The sequence below is a fragment of the Pseudophryne corroboree genome, chromosome 1 (assembly GCF_028390025.1).
Source record: "Pseudophryne corroboree isolate aPseCor3 chromosome 1, aPseCor3.hap2, whole genome shotgun sequence".
Lineage (NCBI taxonomy): Eukaryota > Metazoa > Chordata > Amphibia > Anura > Myobatrachidae > Pseudophryne > Pseudophryne corroboree.
Genome location: NC_086444.1, coordinates 655,184,155 through 655,197,811, shown reverse-complemented (window position 1 = coordinate 655,197,811; position 13,657 = coordinate 655,184,155). Strand labels below are relative to the sequence as shown.

Genomic DNA, 13,657 nt, shown 5'->3' with positions numbered 1-13,657 from the left:
CATCCACTACGGACTACGAGAAATAGATTTACCGGTGAGTAAAATCTTATTTTACTTCACATTGCACAGAAGTAGGATCTGTCCATACACACAGAGATCCAGATAAGTGCAGGTCGCCCTAAGGTAGAACATTATCCACCTTGTAGTGCAGTGAGGACTGATACTGAAAAACCCTTTATATCTAAAGAAGTGGTATTATGTAAGAAGCTATGGACCTTATTCAGCTTCAGTTGCAGTTTTGCTAATTTAGCAAAACTGCAACTGCATACGATAGAATGCTGGGGGCCGCCCAGCGCAGGGCAAGGCTGCCCAGCATACAAAGTGATGCCCAGCAATTGTGATCGCAGTAACTAGGGTCTACCACTGCCTGCGCAGCCTGGCTACGAAGGCAGACGCAGTGCGGCCATGTTTACCTTTGCAGCAGAAAACAGACTGAATGCGTTTTTGACACCACGTTCCCGCAATGCTGCGACACCACCCCACGAACACCTCTGCCTCTCAATCAGGAAGAGGTGTTTGCATTATTGCGTTGCGATCGCATTTCCTGGTCCGCTCACGTGCAGAATGTGCCCTGCGTGTGCGCACTATCCTGAAAGTCGGGAAAATGTGACGCATCATCGAAACTAAAATTTGCACTAGCCCTATAGCAGATTATCTGTCTGACGAGGACCCCTTATGTGAACTATTTATTCCCTGTCTGTGAATGCAACCACTATCAGCACACTCCCATAAGATGCTAAATCTCTGTGCATCTGCTTAGCCACCCCTATTACCTCCAAGCCACCACCAAGGAATGCTCCATGTATTTCCAATATATTTCTGCTACTGTGCGTCTCTGTACGTACAAAATCGGTATGCATAAGCGGTGTGACACAGATGCATGCCCAGACAACAAACATTGCTTCACTCAGTGCATCCAACTCAGATTCAGGTTCTTAATAGGATGTGTAAATTAACAAAGAGAATAGGGAGCAGAAAAAAATAATTTCACCTTGAAAAGTCAGTTTCCCCGGTGTGAAATAGATGATTACACTGTGATCTGTAAGTCTTATTCTGTGTAAGAGAGATTGTGAATTCTCTGCAGTCTGTTATTAATATTTGTGTTTTCTTTACTGTCCTCTCCCTGTGCACATAATGTAACTGGCAGTGTAACAGGATACACAGCGGCCTCCGCTCTGGCATTGTTGTCCTAGGCAACGGGAAAGGCAGCATCCGCAGCAATCAGATCTATGGGAATAAAGAAGCTGGAATTTATATATTGTACAATGGGAACCCTGTGGTGAGGTATGTTGTTCAGGTTTCATTATAATGTTTCTGTGTTTGTGCTTACAGGATGATGAACACAGTAATGTATGTTCTCAAACATTTCTCCAATGTAATGTACTGCTTAAGCTTACCTATTGTAGTATGTTATGCCGGCGCTTGGGACCACGGCGCCCAGCATCCCGGCACCGGGATCCCGACCGCTGGCATTGAGGCAGGGGGTGAGCGCAAAAGAGCCCCTTGCGGACTCGCTGCACTCGCCATGCTATTTATTCTCCCTCCAGGGGTGTCGTGGACAGGGGGGCGAGCGCAACGGAGCCCCTTGCGGGCTCACTAGGCTCAACTCACTAAGCTCACTTAGCAGCGGGCTCGGTAGCATGCTACGCTCGCCACAGGTTCTATTCCCACTCTCTGGGTGTCGTGGACACCCACAAGTGGGATTAGGCAATGTTTGCCGGCACTCCGCCTGCCAGCTTCATAAGCGTTCGGGATTCCAGAGTCGGTATCCTGACCACCGGGATCCCGACCACCGGTAAAGCAACTACATCCTGTCTGTCTGAGCTTTGCCTCTTGCAGCTAGTGTTCAGCTGGACTTCACGTCTGGTGGTCTTTATCTGGAGACTAGTTTCTGGCTGGACTGTTCATTGTCCTGTTGAAAGTAAAACTCCCTCCCTAGTTTGACTTTCTTGGCAGAGGGTAGCAGGTCTTGTCACTCATATGCACCATTCAGCTTCCCATCAATCACGATATGATTGCAGTCCCTGCCCCTAAAAGGCAACACAATAACATGATTATTTTGCCGCATATTTCCCTGTGGGTGTGGTACCAGGATTTGATTTCTATACATAATGCTAAATTCTGTGATAAATGCCCTTCCTGCCCTGTAGCAATGTTGTTGTTTGTTTTTGGGACATCCTGCTCTGGGCTGTGTGGTTGGGCTTTATACTTCTTGCACTTCTGTATTATGTATTGCACTGACCTCCAAGAGTTCAATATCTTTTGCATTGGTTCTGTACACCTGCTTAAATATATGCATCTCTATAATCACAACTCTGACTTGCTTTGGTTGCTCTTTCATCTTCATTTAGAAATGTTTTTTGGGAATGTCTCTAAAATGGGATATTTTAAATTACATAACAGTTGAACAGATAATCTACTTCTTATGGGCCCTACACACTTGTCGACCCACCGCCGAGCTGCCCAACGGCCAATACGGGGCGGGGGGAGGTAAGTTTCTTCACTCCCCCCGTCACCCGGCTCCATAGTAGTTCATGCTATTATGGACGAGATTGTCCATATTGGCCTGCATGCATAAGCGACCCGGCACCAACGATGAACGAGTGCGGGGGCGCGCATCGTTCATCGTTTGTGCCTCCACACTGAATGATATGAACGAGTTCTCGTTCATTAATGACCGAGAACGTTCATATCGTTCAGTGTTATCTGCCAGTGTGTAGGGCCCATTACACAGGTAGAGACGATGATAATGTGTATCTTTTGAGTTATTGTACTGCATCAGAACAGATTTCGGTTAGCGATTATAAGGGGTACTCCATATGAAAATACCTTCTTCATTCTATTTCAAATTCATAATCTGTGGTAATAGAGTATGAAAAAATGTTAATAGTCTTTCAAGGCACTTTATACTGGTTCAGTATGATTTACCGACGGACAAAATACCAGCGGTCATAATCCTGACAGCCATTTACCTACAGTCAAAATACAGATACGGTCAAAATACCAACATTTATTATGCTGACATGTTCAAAATGCCGACATAGGCAGAATACCAACATTTGAAATGCCGACATGCCAAAATACCGACGTGAGTTTTTCGGAGGGGGGGGGTTGTGTCAATGTCGACATGAACACCATCTAAGTGTACTGTGTCCCCTTGCATGGCTCGTTTCGCTCGCCATGCTTCGGGCAATATTATATTTTCCCTCCAGGTCCACTGGTATGGTAAAGTATGAACAAGTCTGTTTTTGGACAAAAATTCCTTAAATACGCATGTCGGCAGTTTGGCATGTCGGCATCTCAAGTGTCTGTATTCTGGCTATGTCGCCATTTTGAACATGTCCGCATAATGAATGTCAGTATTTTGACCGTGTCGGTATTTTGACTGTCGGTCAATTGCTGTCGGATTATGACTGTCTGTATTGTGTCCGTTGGTAAATCAACTGCTACCCCTTTATACAACAGAACTTCCAAGCTGGTGACTAGTGTACAGTAACCTTTCCCACCTGATGGCTAATGTATAGAAGGAAATACCATCTGCTACCTAGTGTAAAGTATAGCTCCCCTCTGATTTACTAACATCTAGCTGACAACTGCTAGGATTGTTGTGTTCACAATGTTAAATGGGAAATTATACCATTTTCAGTCTGCCACCATGACAGCTTTTAGCTATAGATGACATTACTCTTCCCTCTGGCTCATGGTTTAGATTGTTGGTTGTCCCTTAATCCAGTCATTGGGAGATATCCAATTAGCCCCGGTAATTGGCCGCTCCCCTGTCATGTGACCAAAGCCTGGGGCGGAGGAGAGGATGGATGCGGTGGACAGCTTCCGGATGCCTGCAGTCGCAGCCTACTGCTGCTGCTGCAGCGGCCATGGGACGCTGCAGGTTGTCCCACTCATCAGGGATTTTGTTTGGCCGAAACCAAATCCCCAGAAACAGCCCAGTTTCCGACGAAAACGGGGCTGTTTCTACCAAAAACACACAGGTTTCACTGAACCTGTGTGTTTTTGGGAGAAAGGGCATTTTTTTTTTTTTTACAGGCGATTAATCTGGATAGCCTTTAAAAAAAAAAATTGGTTAAAATCAGGAAAAATCGCGAAGAACATACGTTTTTCGCACCCAAAGTTTTACCGGGCCTAATAGGATATCCCCCATTATCTGGGACCCATAAATGGGTACCATTTTTGCAATTCTTTTAAGCATATACCATTGTGTAAATAGAACATATATAATTTATTCAGTGATTTGATTACTCTGTTGCAAGTCAGTGGTGAGGTGAAATGAGGTGTAATGTTCCTCTGTGAAGTAGTATGCCACTAAACAGACAAATTACCTTATAAATTGATGGTACAGTAGTTTGGTGTTTTACCATGGTAATGTTTTGGCACCTTTTTTCAGGTCCTATGCAACTCTCCTAACTTCGGGCGTCTTTGTTTGTGCAAAAATGTCTTATTTGCAACGCAATGCAAATAGGACGCACAAGGAGACTGTGCTGATTCATTTGACACTTGTGTGAATCTGTACACGAAGTGCTACAATGTAGCAGCCACAACTTTTTTCCATGCTAAGTTCTGTTATGCTCCATATACAAACTCAGTCACACACACAATATGCAAGTGTCACAGAAAATTAATCAGCACAGTCTCCTCATGCATCCTAGCCACATTACGTTGCAAATAAGATGCATTTTCAGCAAAAAAATATGCCTGACGTTAGCAGAGTTGCATGGGACCGGTCGGCTCACTAATGACACGCATCTCACGCTGCGTGGCATATTGAGGCTGGATGTATGAGATCACATCTGTAAGTTGGACCATATTGCATCATAAGTATATAAATCTAGAAATAAACTACTATTTACTCACCATGTATAAATATTTTATACCCACACTCACCTTGGTACAAGGGCTGGACACCACACACTCAAGGGAGATGATTCAATTGTTTGCTCCCCTGCGACCACCGGCAGCTATTCTATTGTTTCTCTAGATGGGCACGCTAACTTCATTTTTGCTCACAGCTCCCCGTGCTGGAGAGCAGAAATTTGCAAAAAGTGACCTGTTTAAGCGCCAAAATGGGTCACTTTTCACGTAGCGACCAGCTATTTAGTCGGGTTTAGTAATGCAATGGGAAATGCAATTTTGGGTACCCATTAAACAAATGAATTGCCCCCAAGGAGTTTTACGAAAAGAGCACACATCTGAGAGGAACATTTTTCCCCTAGATATACTGTTTATTAAAAAGCTGGACACTGTAGTTGAACAGTTTCCCCAATTCAAAACAGGCTTGGATTTTTATTTAATAACTGAAATATGGCTGATTTCATTCAAAATAGTATTTCTCTTACGTCCTAGAGGATGCTGGGGACTCCAAAAGGACCATGGGGTATAGACGGATCCGCAGGAGCTTCGGGATACTATAAAGACTTAAACTGGGTGTGAACTGGCTCCTCCCTCTACGCCCCTCCTCCAGACCTCAGTTAGACTTTGTGCCCAGGAGTGACTGGACACACACTAGGGGAGCTTTACTGAGTTTCTCTAAAAGACTTTAGATTAGGTTTTCTATTTTCAGGCAGACCTGCTGGCTACAGGCTCCCTGCAGCGTGGGAGTGAGGAGAGAGAAACAGGACCTACTTCTTCTTAGTTTAAGGGCCCTGCTTCTCAGGCTACTGGACACCATTAGCTCCAGAGGGTTCGATCACTTGGTGCGCCTAGCTGCTTGTTCCCGGAGCCGGGTGAGTATTAGAAGAAAAGAAGACTTCAGTGACGGCAGAAGACTTCAGTAACGGAGGTAACATGCAGCGGTCGCGCTGCGCTCCATGCTCCCACACACCAACGCACTCACAGGGTGCAGGGCGCTCGGGGGGGGGGGGGGAGCACCCTGGGCAGCAAGTTACTGAGGCTCTTTTAAACAAAGAAGGCTGGCTTGAGTTGTTATTCGGTGCCCGGGCACCGTGTCCGCTACCCCCATTAGCATGTCGCAGCGGTCCCGCTGCGCGCCATTGCTCCCACACACCAACGGCTGGTATCGGGTGCAGGGCGCAGGGGGGGGGGGGGGGGGCACCCTGGGCAGTATGTTTTACATTATTTTTACACTCCCAGAACACATATACAGTGGGTAGCCACTGTATATGGTCCCCTGCCTGCATATAACGGTTTTAATATAGGGGGCTACCGCGCACCGATAAGTGGCGGGGCTTAGCCCTCACAGCAAGAGACAGCGCCATTTTTAATCAATGTCCCTGCCAAAACGTGTACAGCACAAACAATGGGGGGGCACATATTGTTAGTGTTATGTAGGAATGTATAACACTATTTAATTTGGAAATGGGCATGTACTCATGGTAGTGTATACTATCTGTGTGCTCCCTGTCAGATATACACTTGTGTCGACATGTGTGAATGTTCTGTCACTAACGCCTCTGGGGTTCATTGTCGGCATCACCGACGCCTGTTTGGTACACGATACAGTAGATACTGAGTCAACAGATCGGTTGTGTTATACTTGTTCATAGTAAACACGGTATGGGAGACACAGTAGTATGTGGGTGACCCTGTCGGCACCTACTGTTATTACCGGGTGTAAATTTTCATGCTGTAACTAACTTATACCTGTATATATATATTTATATGTATTTATATGGTTCGGTTCCGTGAGCCTGTAGCTCGGGCACAGACATGGTTATATTTGTGGGGGAATGTTATTAAAATAATTTATGTATAATTCCCTCGGACCCATCGGGGTCGCAAGTATGTTATTTTGCCTGGTTACTACTCCCTGCTGTCGACGATTACTAGGTTTTCTGTCGACTATAATGTTTCCTGGTAGAGCCACAACTGCGGATTCAGTACATGGTTATACACATTCAGAACACATTAATGTCACTTGGGTCCCGAAGGTTCCGGACAATCCGCTTATATGTATGTTATATGTATATATAGGTAGGATATGTGTGTATATGTGTATTACAATATGTATATTCATCTTATGATTTATAATGAATGCTGAAGTAATAGTATTCTTTCTCATGTGCTGGTCGCTCTGTTGATAAAGCTCTAGGTCGGCCGTGACGAGTGGGTCTCCCGTCCTCTCAGGAGTCCGAATGTTTATTCTTTTCCAGCGGCGGAGAGAATACTGTGAAAGTCAACGCCTGGGCGACACGGCGTCCTGTCACAAAGGATCGGATACAGGAAGCTAATTGATATTTCTCTAACGTCCTAAGTGGATGCTGGGGACTCCGTAAGGACCATGGGGAATAGCGGCTCCGCAGGAGACTGGGCACAAAAGTAAAGCTTTAGAACTACCTGGTGTGCACTGGCTCCTCCCCCTATGACCCTCCTCCAAGCCTCAGTTAGATTTTTGTGCCCGAACGAGAAGGGTGCACACTAGGTGGCTCTCCTGAGCTGCTTAGTGAAAAGTTTAGTTTTAGGTTTTTTATTTTCAGTGAGACCTGCTGGCAACAGGCTCACTGCATCGAGGGACTAAGGGGAGAAGAAGCGAACTCACCTGCGTGCAGAGTGGATTGGGCTTCTTAGGCTACTGGACATTAGCTCCAGAGGCACGATCACAGGCCCAGCCATGGATGGGTCCCAGAGCCGCGCCGCCGGCCCCCTTACAGAGCCAGAAGACAGAAGAGGTCCGGAAAATCGGCGGCAGAAGACGTCCTGTCTTCAACAAGGTAGCGCACAGCACTGCAGCTGTGCGCCATTGCTCTCAGCACACTTCACACTCCGGTCACTGAGGGTGCAGGGCGCTGGGGGGGGGCGCCCTGAGACGCAATAAAAACACCTTGGATGGCAAAAAATGCATCACATATAGCTCCTGGGCTATATGGATGAATTTAATCCCTGCCAGAATACATAGAAAAACGGGAGATAAGGCCGCCGATAAGGGGGCGGAGCCTATCTCCTCAGCACACTGGCGCCATTTTCCCTCACAGCTCCGTTGGAGGGAAGCTCCCTGGCTCTCCCCTGCAGTCACTACACTACAGAAAGGGTTAAAAAAAGAGAAGGGGGGCACTAATTACGCGCAGTATTAAAGATACAGCAGCTATAAGGGGAAAAACACTTATATAAGGTTATCCCTGTATATATATAGCACTCTGGTGTGTGCTGGCAAACTCTCCCTCTGTCTCCCCAAAGGGCTAGTGGGGTCCTGTCCTCTATCAGAGCATTCCCTGTGTGTGTGCTGTATGTCGGTACGTTTGTGTCGACATGTATGAGGAGAAAAATGATGTGGAGACGCAGCAGATTGCCTGTAACAGTGTCAGCTCTGTATAAAAGACAGTGGTTGACATGAGACAGCCGGCTACTCAGCTTGTGCCTGTCCAGACGTCTCATAGGCCGTCAGGGGCTCTAAAGCGCCCGTTACCTCAGATGGCAGATATAGACGCCGACACGGATACTGACTCCAGTGTCGACGGTGAAGAGACAAATGTGACTTCCAGTAGGGCCACACGTTACATGATTGAGGCAATGAAAAATGTTTTACACATTTCTGATAATACGAGTACCACCAAAAAGGGGTATTATGTTCGGTGAGGAAAAACTACCTGTAGTTTTCCTGAATCTGAGAAATGAAATGAGGTGTGTGATGATGCGTGGTTTTCCCCCGATAACAACTGATAATTTCTAAAATGTTATTGGCATTATATCCTTTCCCGCCAGAGGTTAGGGTGCGTTGGGAAACACCCCCTAGGGTGGATAAAGCGCTCACACGCTTGTAAGAACAAGGGCTATACCCTCTCCTGAGATGGCCGCCCTTAAGGATCCTGCTGATAGAAAGCAGGAGGGCATCCTAAAAGGTATTTACACACATACTGGTGTTATACTGCGACCAGCAATCGCCTCAGCCTGGATGTGCAGTGCTGGGTTGGCGTGGTCGGATTCCCTGACTGAAAATATTGATACCCTAGATAGGGACAGTATATTATTGCCTATAGAGCATTTAAAAGATGCATTTCTATATATGCGTGATGCACAGCGGAATATTTGCCGACTGGCATCAAGTCTAAGTGCGTTGTCCATTTCTACCAGTAGAGGGTTATGGACACGACAGTGGTCAGGTGATGCGGATTCCAAACGGCATTTGGAAGTATTGCCTTATTAAGGGGAGGAGTTATTTGGGGTCGGTCTTTCAGACCTGGTGGCCATGGCAACTGCTGGGAAATCCACGTTTGTACCCCAGGTCGCCTCTCAACATGAGAAGACGCCGTATTATCAGGCGCAGTCTTTTCGTGGGCAAGCGGGCAAAAGGTTCCTCATTTCTGCCCCGTGACAGAGGGAGAGGAAAAAGGCTGCAGAAATCAGCCAGTTCCCAGGAACAGAAACCCTCTCCCGCCTCTGCCAAGCCCTCAGTATGACGCTGGGGCTTTACAAGCAGAATCAGGCACGGTGGGGGCCCGTCTCAATGAATTTCAGCGCGCAGTGGGCTCACTCGCAAGTAGACCCCTGGATCCTTCAGGTGATATCTCAGGGGTACAAATTGGAATTCGAGACGTCTCCCCTCTCGCCGTTTCCTAAAGTCGGCTTTACCGATGTCTCCTTCTGACAGGGAGACAGTTTTGGAAGCCATTCACAAGCTGTATTCCCAGCAGGTGATAATCAAGGTACCCCTCCTGCAACAGGGAACGGGGTATTATTCCACACTGTTGTGGTACCGAAGCCGGACGGCTCGGTGAGACCGATTCTAAATCTAAAATCTTTGAACACTTACATACAGAGGTTCAAATTCAAGATTGAGTCACTCAGAGCAGTGATTGCGAACCTGGAAGAAGAGGACTACATGATGTCTCGGTACATCAAGGATGCTTACCTTCATGTCCCAATTTACCCTTCTCACCAAGGGTACCTCAGGTTTATGGTACAGAACTGTCACTATCAGTTTCAGACGCTGCCGTATGGATGGTCCACGGCACCCCGGGTCTTTACCAAGGTAATGGCCGAAAGGATGATACTCCTTCAAAGGAAGGGAATTTTAGTTATCCCTTACTTGGACGATTCCCTGATAAGGGTAAGATCCAGGGAACAGTTGGAGGTCGGTGTAGCACTATCTCAGGTAGTGTTGCGGCAGCACGATTGGATTCTCAATATTCCAAAATCGCAGCTGATTCCGACGACTCGTCTTCTGTTCTTAGGGATGATCCTGGACACAGTTCAGAAAAAGGTGTTTCTCCCGGAGGAGAAAGTCAGGGAGTTATCCGAGCTAGTCGGGAACCTCCTATAACCGAGCCAAGTCTCAGTACATCAATGAGATGGTTCTGGAAAAAATGGTGGCTTCCTATGAAGCAATCCCATGCGGCAGATTCCACGCAAGAACTTTCCAGTGGGACCTGCTGGACAAATGGTCTGGGTCGCATCTTCAGATGCATCAGCGGATAACCCTGTCACCAAGCACAAGGGTGTCTCTCCTGTGGTGGTTGCAGAGTGCTCATCTTCTAGAGGGCCGCACATTCAGGACTGGGTCCTGGTGACCACGGATGCCAGCCTGCGAGGCTGGGGAGCAGTCACACAGGGAAGGAATTTCCAGAGCTTATGGTCAAGCCTGGAGACATCACTTCACATAAATATCCTGAAGCTAAGGGCCATTTACAATGCTCTAAGCTCAGCAAGACCTCTGCTTCAAGGTCACCCGGAGTTGATCCATTCGGACAACATCACGGCAGTCACCCACGTAAACAGACAGGGTGACACAAGAAGCAGAAGGGCAATGGCAGAAGCTGCAAGGATTCTTCGCTGGGCGGAAAATCATGTGATAGCACTGTCAGCAGTATTCATTCCGGGAGTGGACAACTGGGAAGCAGACTTCCTCAGCAGACACGACCTCCAACCGGGAGAGTGGGGACTTCACCCAGAAGTCTTCCACATGTTTATAAAACTCGACAAGTATTGCGCCAGGTCAAGGGACCCTCAGGCAATAGCTGTAGACGCTCTGGTAACACAGTGGGTGTACCAGTCAGTGTATGTGTTCCCTCCTCTGCCTCTCATAACCAAGGTACTGAGAATTATAAGATGGAGAGGAGTAAGCACTATATTCGTGGCTCCGGATTGGCCAAGAAGGACTTGGTAACCGGAACTTCAAGAGATGCTCACGGAGGATCCGTGGCCTCTACCTCTAAGAAGGGACCTTCTCCAGCAAGGACCCTGTCTGTTCCAAGACTTACCGCGGCTGCGTTTAACGGCAGGGCGGTTGAACGCCGGATCCTGAAGGAAAAAGGCATTCCGGATGAAGTCATCCCTATCCTGATCAAAGCCAGGAAAGATATAACCGCAAAACATTATCACCGCATTTGGCGAAAATATGTTGCGTGGTGCGAGGCCAGTAAGGCCCCGACGGAGGAATTTTCAACTAGGTCGATTCCTACATTTCCTGCAAACAGGAGTGTCTATGGGCCTGAAATGGGGGTCCATTAAGGTTCAAATTTCGGCCCTGTCAATTTTCTTCCAAAAAGAACTAGCTTCAGTCCCTGAAGTTCAGACGTTTGTGAAAGGGGTACTGTATATACAGCCTCCTTTTGTGCCTCCAGTGGCACCTTGGGATCTAAATGTAGTTTTTGGGTTCCAAAAGTCACATTGGTTTGAACCACTTAAATATGTGGAGTTAAAATATCTCACATGGAAAGTGGTCATGCAGTTGGCCCTGGCCTGGGCCAGGTGCGTGTCAGAATTGTCGGCTTTATCCTGTAAAAGCCCTCATCTGATTTTCCATTCGGACAGGGCGGAATTGAGGACTTGTCCTCAGTTTCTCCCTAAGGTGGTTTTCAGCGTTTCACCTGAATCAACCTATTGTGGTGCCTGCGGCTACTAGGGACTTGGAGGACTCCAAGTTGCTAGACGTTGTCAGAGCCCTGGAAATATAGGTTTCCAGGACGGCTGGAGTCAGAAAATCTGACTCGTTGTTTATTCTGTATGCACCCAACAAGCTGGGTGCTCCTGCTTCTAAGCAGACTATTGCTCGTTGGATTTGTAGTACAATTCAGCTTGCACATTCTGTGGCAGGCCTGCCACAGCCAAAATCTGTAAAAGCCCATTCCACAAGGAAGGTGGGCTCATCTTGGGCGGCTGCCCGAGGGGTCTCGGCTTTACAACTTTACCGAGCAGCTACTTGGTCAGGAGCAAATACGTTTGTAAAATTCTACAAATTTGATACCCTGGCTGAGGAGGACCGGGAGTTCTCTCATTTGGTGCTGCAGAGTCATCCGCACTCTCCCGCCCATTTGGGAGCTTTGGTATAATCCCCATGGTCCTTACGGAGTCCCCAGCATCCACTTAGGACGTTAGAGAAAATAAGAATTTACTTACCGATAATTCTATTTCTCGTAGTCCGTAGTGGATGCTGGGCGCCCATCCCAAGTGCGGATTGTCTGCAATACTGGTACATAGTTATTGTTACCAAAAAATCGGGTTATTGCTGTAGTGAGCCATCTTTTCTAGAGGCTCCTCTGTTATCATGCTGTTAACTGGGTTTAGATCACAAGTTATATGGTGTGATTGGTGTGGCTGGTATGAGTCTTCCCCGGGATTCAAAATCCTTCCTTATTGTGTACGCTCGTCCGGGCACAGTATCCTAACTGAGGCTTGGAGGAGGGTCATAGGGGGAGGAGCCAGTGCACACCAGGTAGTTCTAAAGCTTTACTTTTGTGCCCAGTCTCCTGCGGAGCCGCTATTCCCCATGGTCCTTACGGAGTTCCCAGCATTCACTACGGACTACGAGAAATAGAATTATCGGTAAGTAAATTCTTATTTTTATTTCTATTCTTTGGACTTATTTGCATTACATGCACATGAGGGAGTGTTTATATTCGGAAGGACATCCAATAAAATTATCCTGCAGAGATAGGGGATTTTCCTTATGTTGGGTTTTCTCTATATATCGTGGCAGACTACAGTGCGTATACAGGAGGTGGCTGGGGAAATGCTGAGGCTGACTCCGAGAGATACTGGAGTTTTTTCCCTGGGTCGGTGTGCCGCTGTTTGGAGATGCCTTAGTTCAGTCACTCTGGGCGGATACTCCTGATAAATCCAACTTGGTGAGTTAGATTCCCTCGCAACGGTTGGTGACGCATACTTTTGTGGGATGCAGTCGCTTTAACTAGTTCGATGCCGTTCTTTTTTCCTTTCTGGGCAGATGGAGGGTGAAAAGGTAAGTGTTCTGCAGCCTTGTTAGGTTCGCAGAAGCGGATGTCGTTTTCTGTTTCTCACACATCCACCACACGGTGCTGAGTCTACCTGCCTGGACCCCACTCCGGTCGGGACTCGTCTAATACTTTTCAGTTAGTCCGGGAATAGTCCAGGACCCGTGAGTTACTTGTAGAATCCAGAGGGGGACTGTCTGGAGTTACAGATGTTTCCCCTCACTGTTTTCCTAATAGATCTTACCGTTTCCCCTCTGGAAGGGGAGGTAATACGCGACGCCATATCAGAGGTGCGTCAGGTTCAGGGCCTTGTCCTCCTTTCCCGGTTATACAAAATAAATTAAAAAAAAAATGTGTACGTGCGTTGTTTTACGCATTCAGATTACCTGGAGGGATAGCCAGGATGGTCTTTGCCATTTCACTGGAGTGATGATAGTATGATGGTTTTCTTTAAATAGTAAGATCCATTGTTATTCTGTAATGAGATGTTCGCCTAATTGAGGCGAGGTCTAGTAACAAGT

The 13,657-nt window shown here is 47.1% G+C and overlaps 1 protein-coding gene across 1 annotated transcript in view; it reads left to right on the top strand.

Annotated features, from left to right (window-relative positions):
- Nucleotides 1-13,657, top strand: part of FBXO10 (F-box protein 10) — a 287,024-nt gene that overhangs the window by 110,155 nt on the left and 163,212 nt on the right. The window contains exon 6 of the mRNA XM_063914662.1: nucleotides 1,148-1,284. Within this exon, the coding sequence (XP_063770732.1) occupies nucleotides 1,148-1,284 (137 nt within the window). The remainder of the gene's footprint in view (nucleotides 1-1,147; nucleotides 1,285-13,657) is intronic.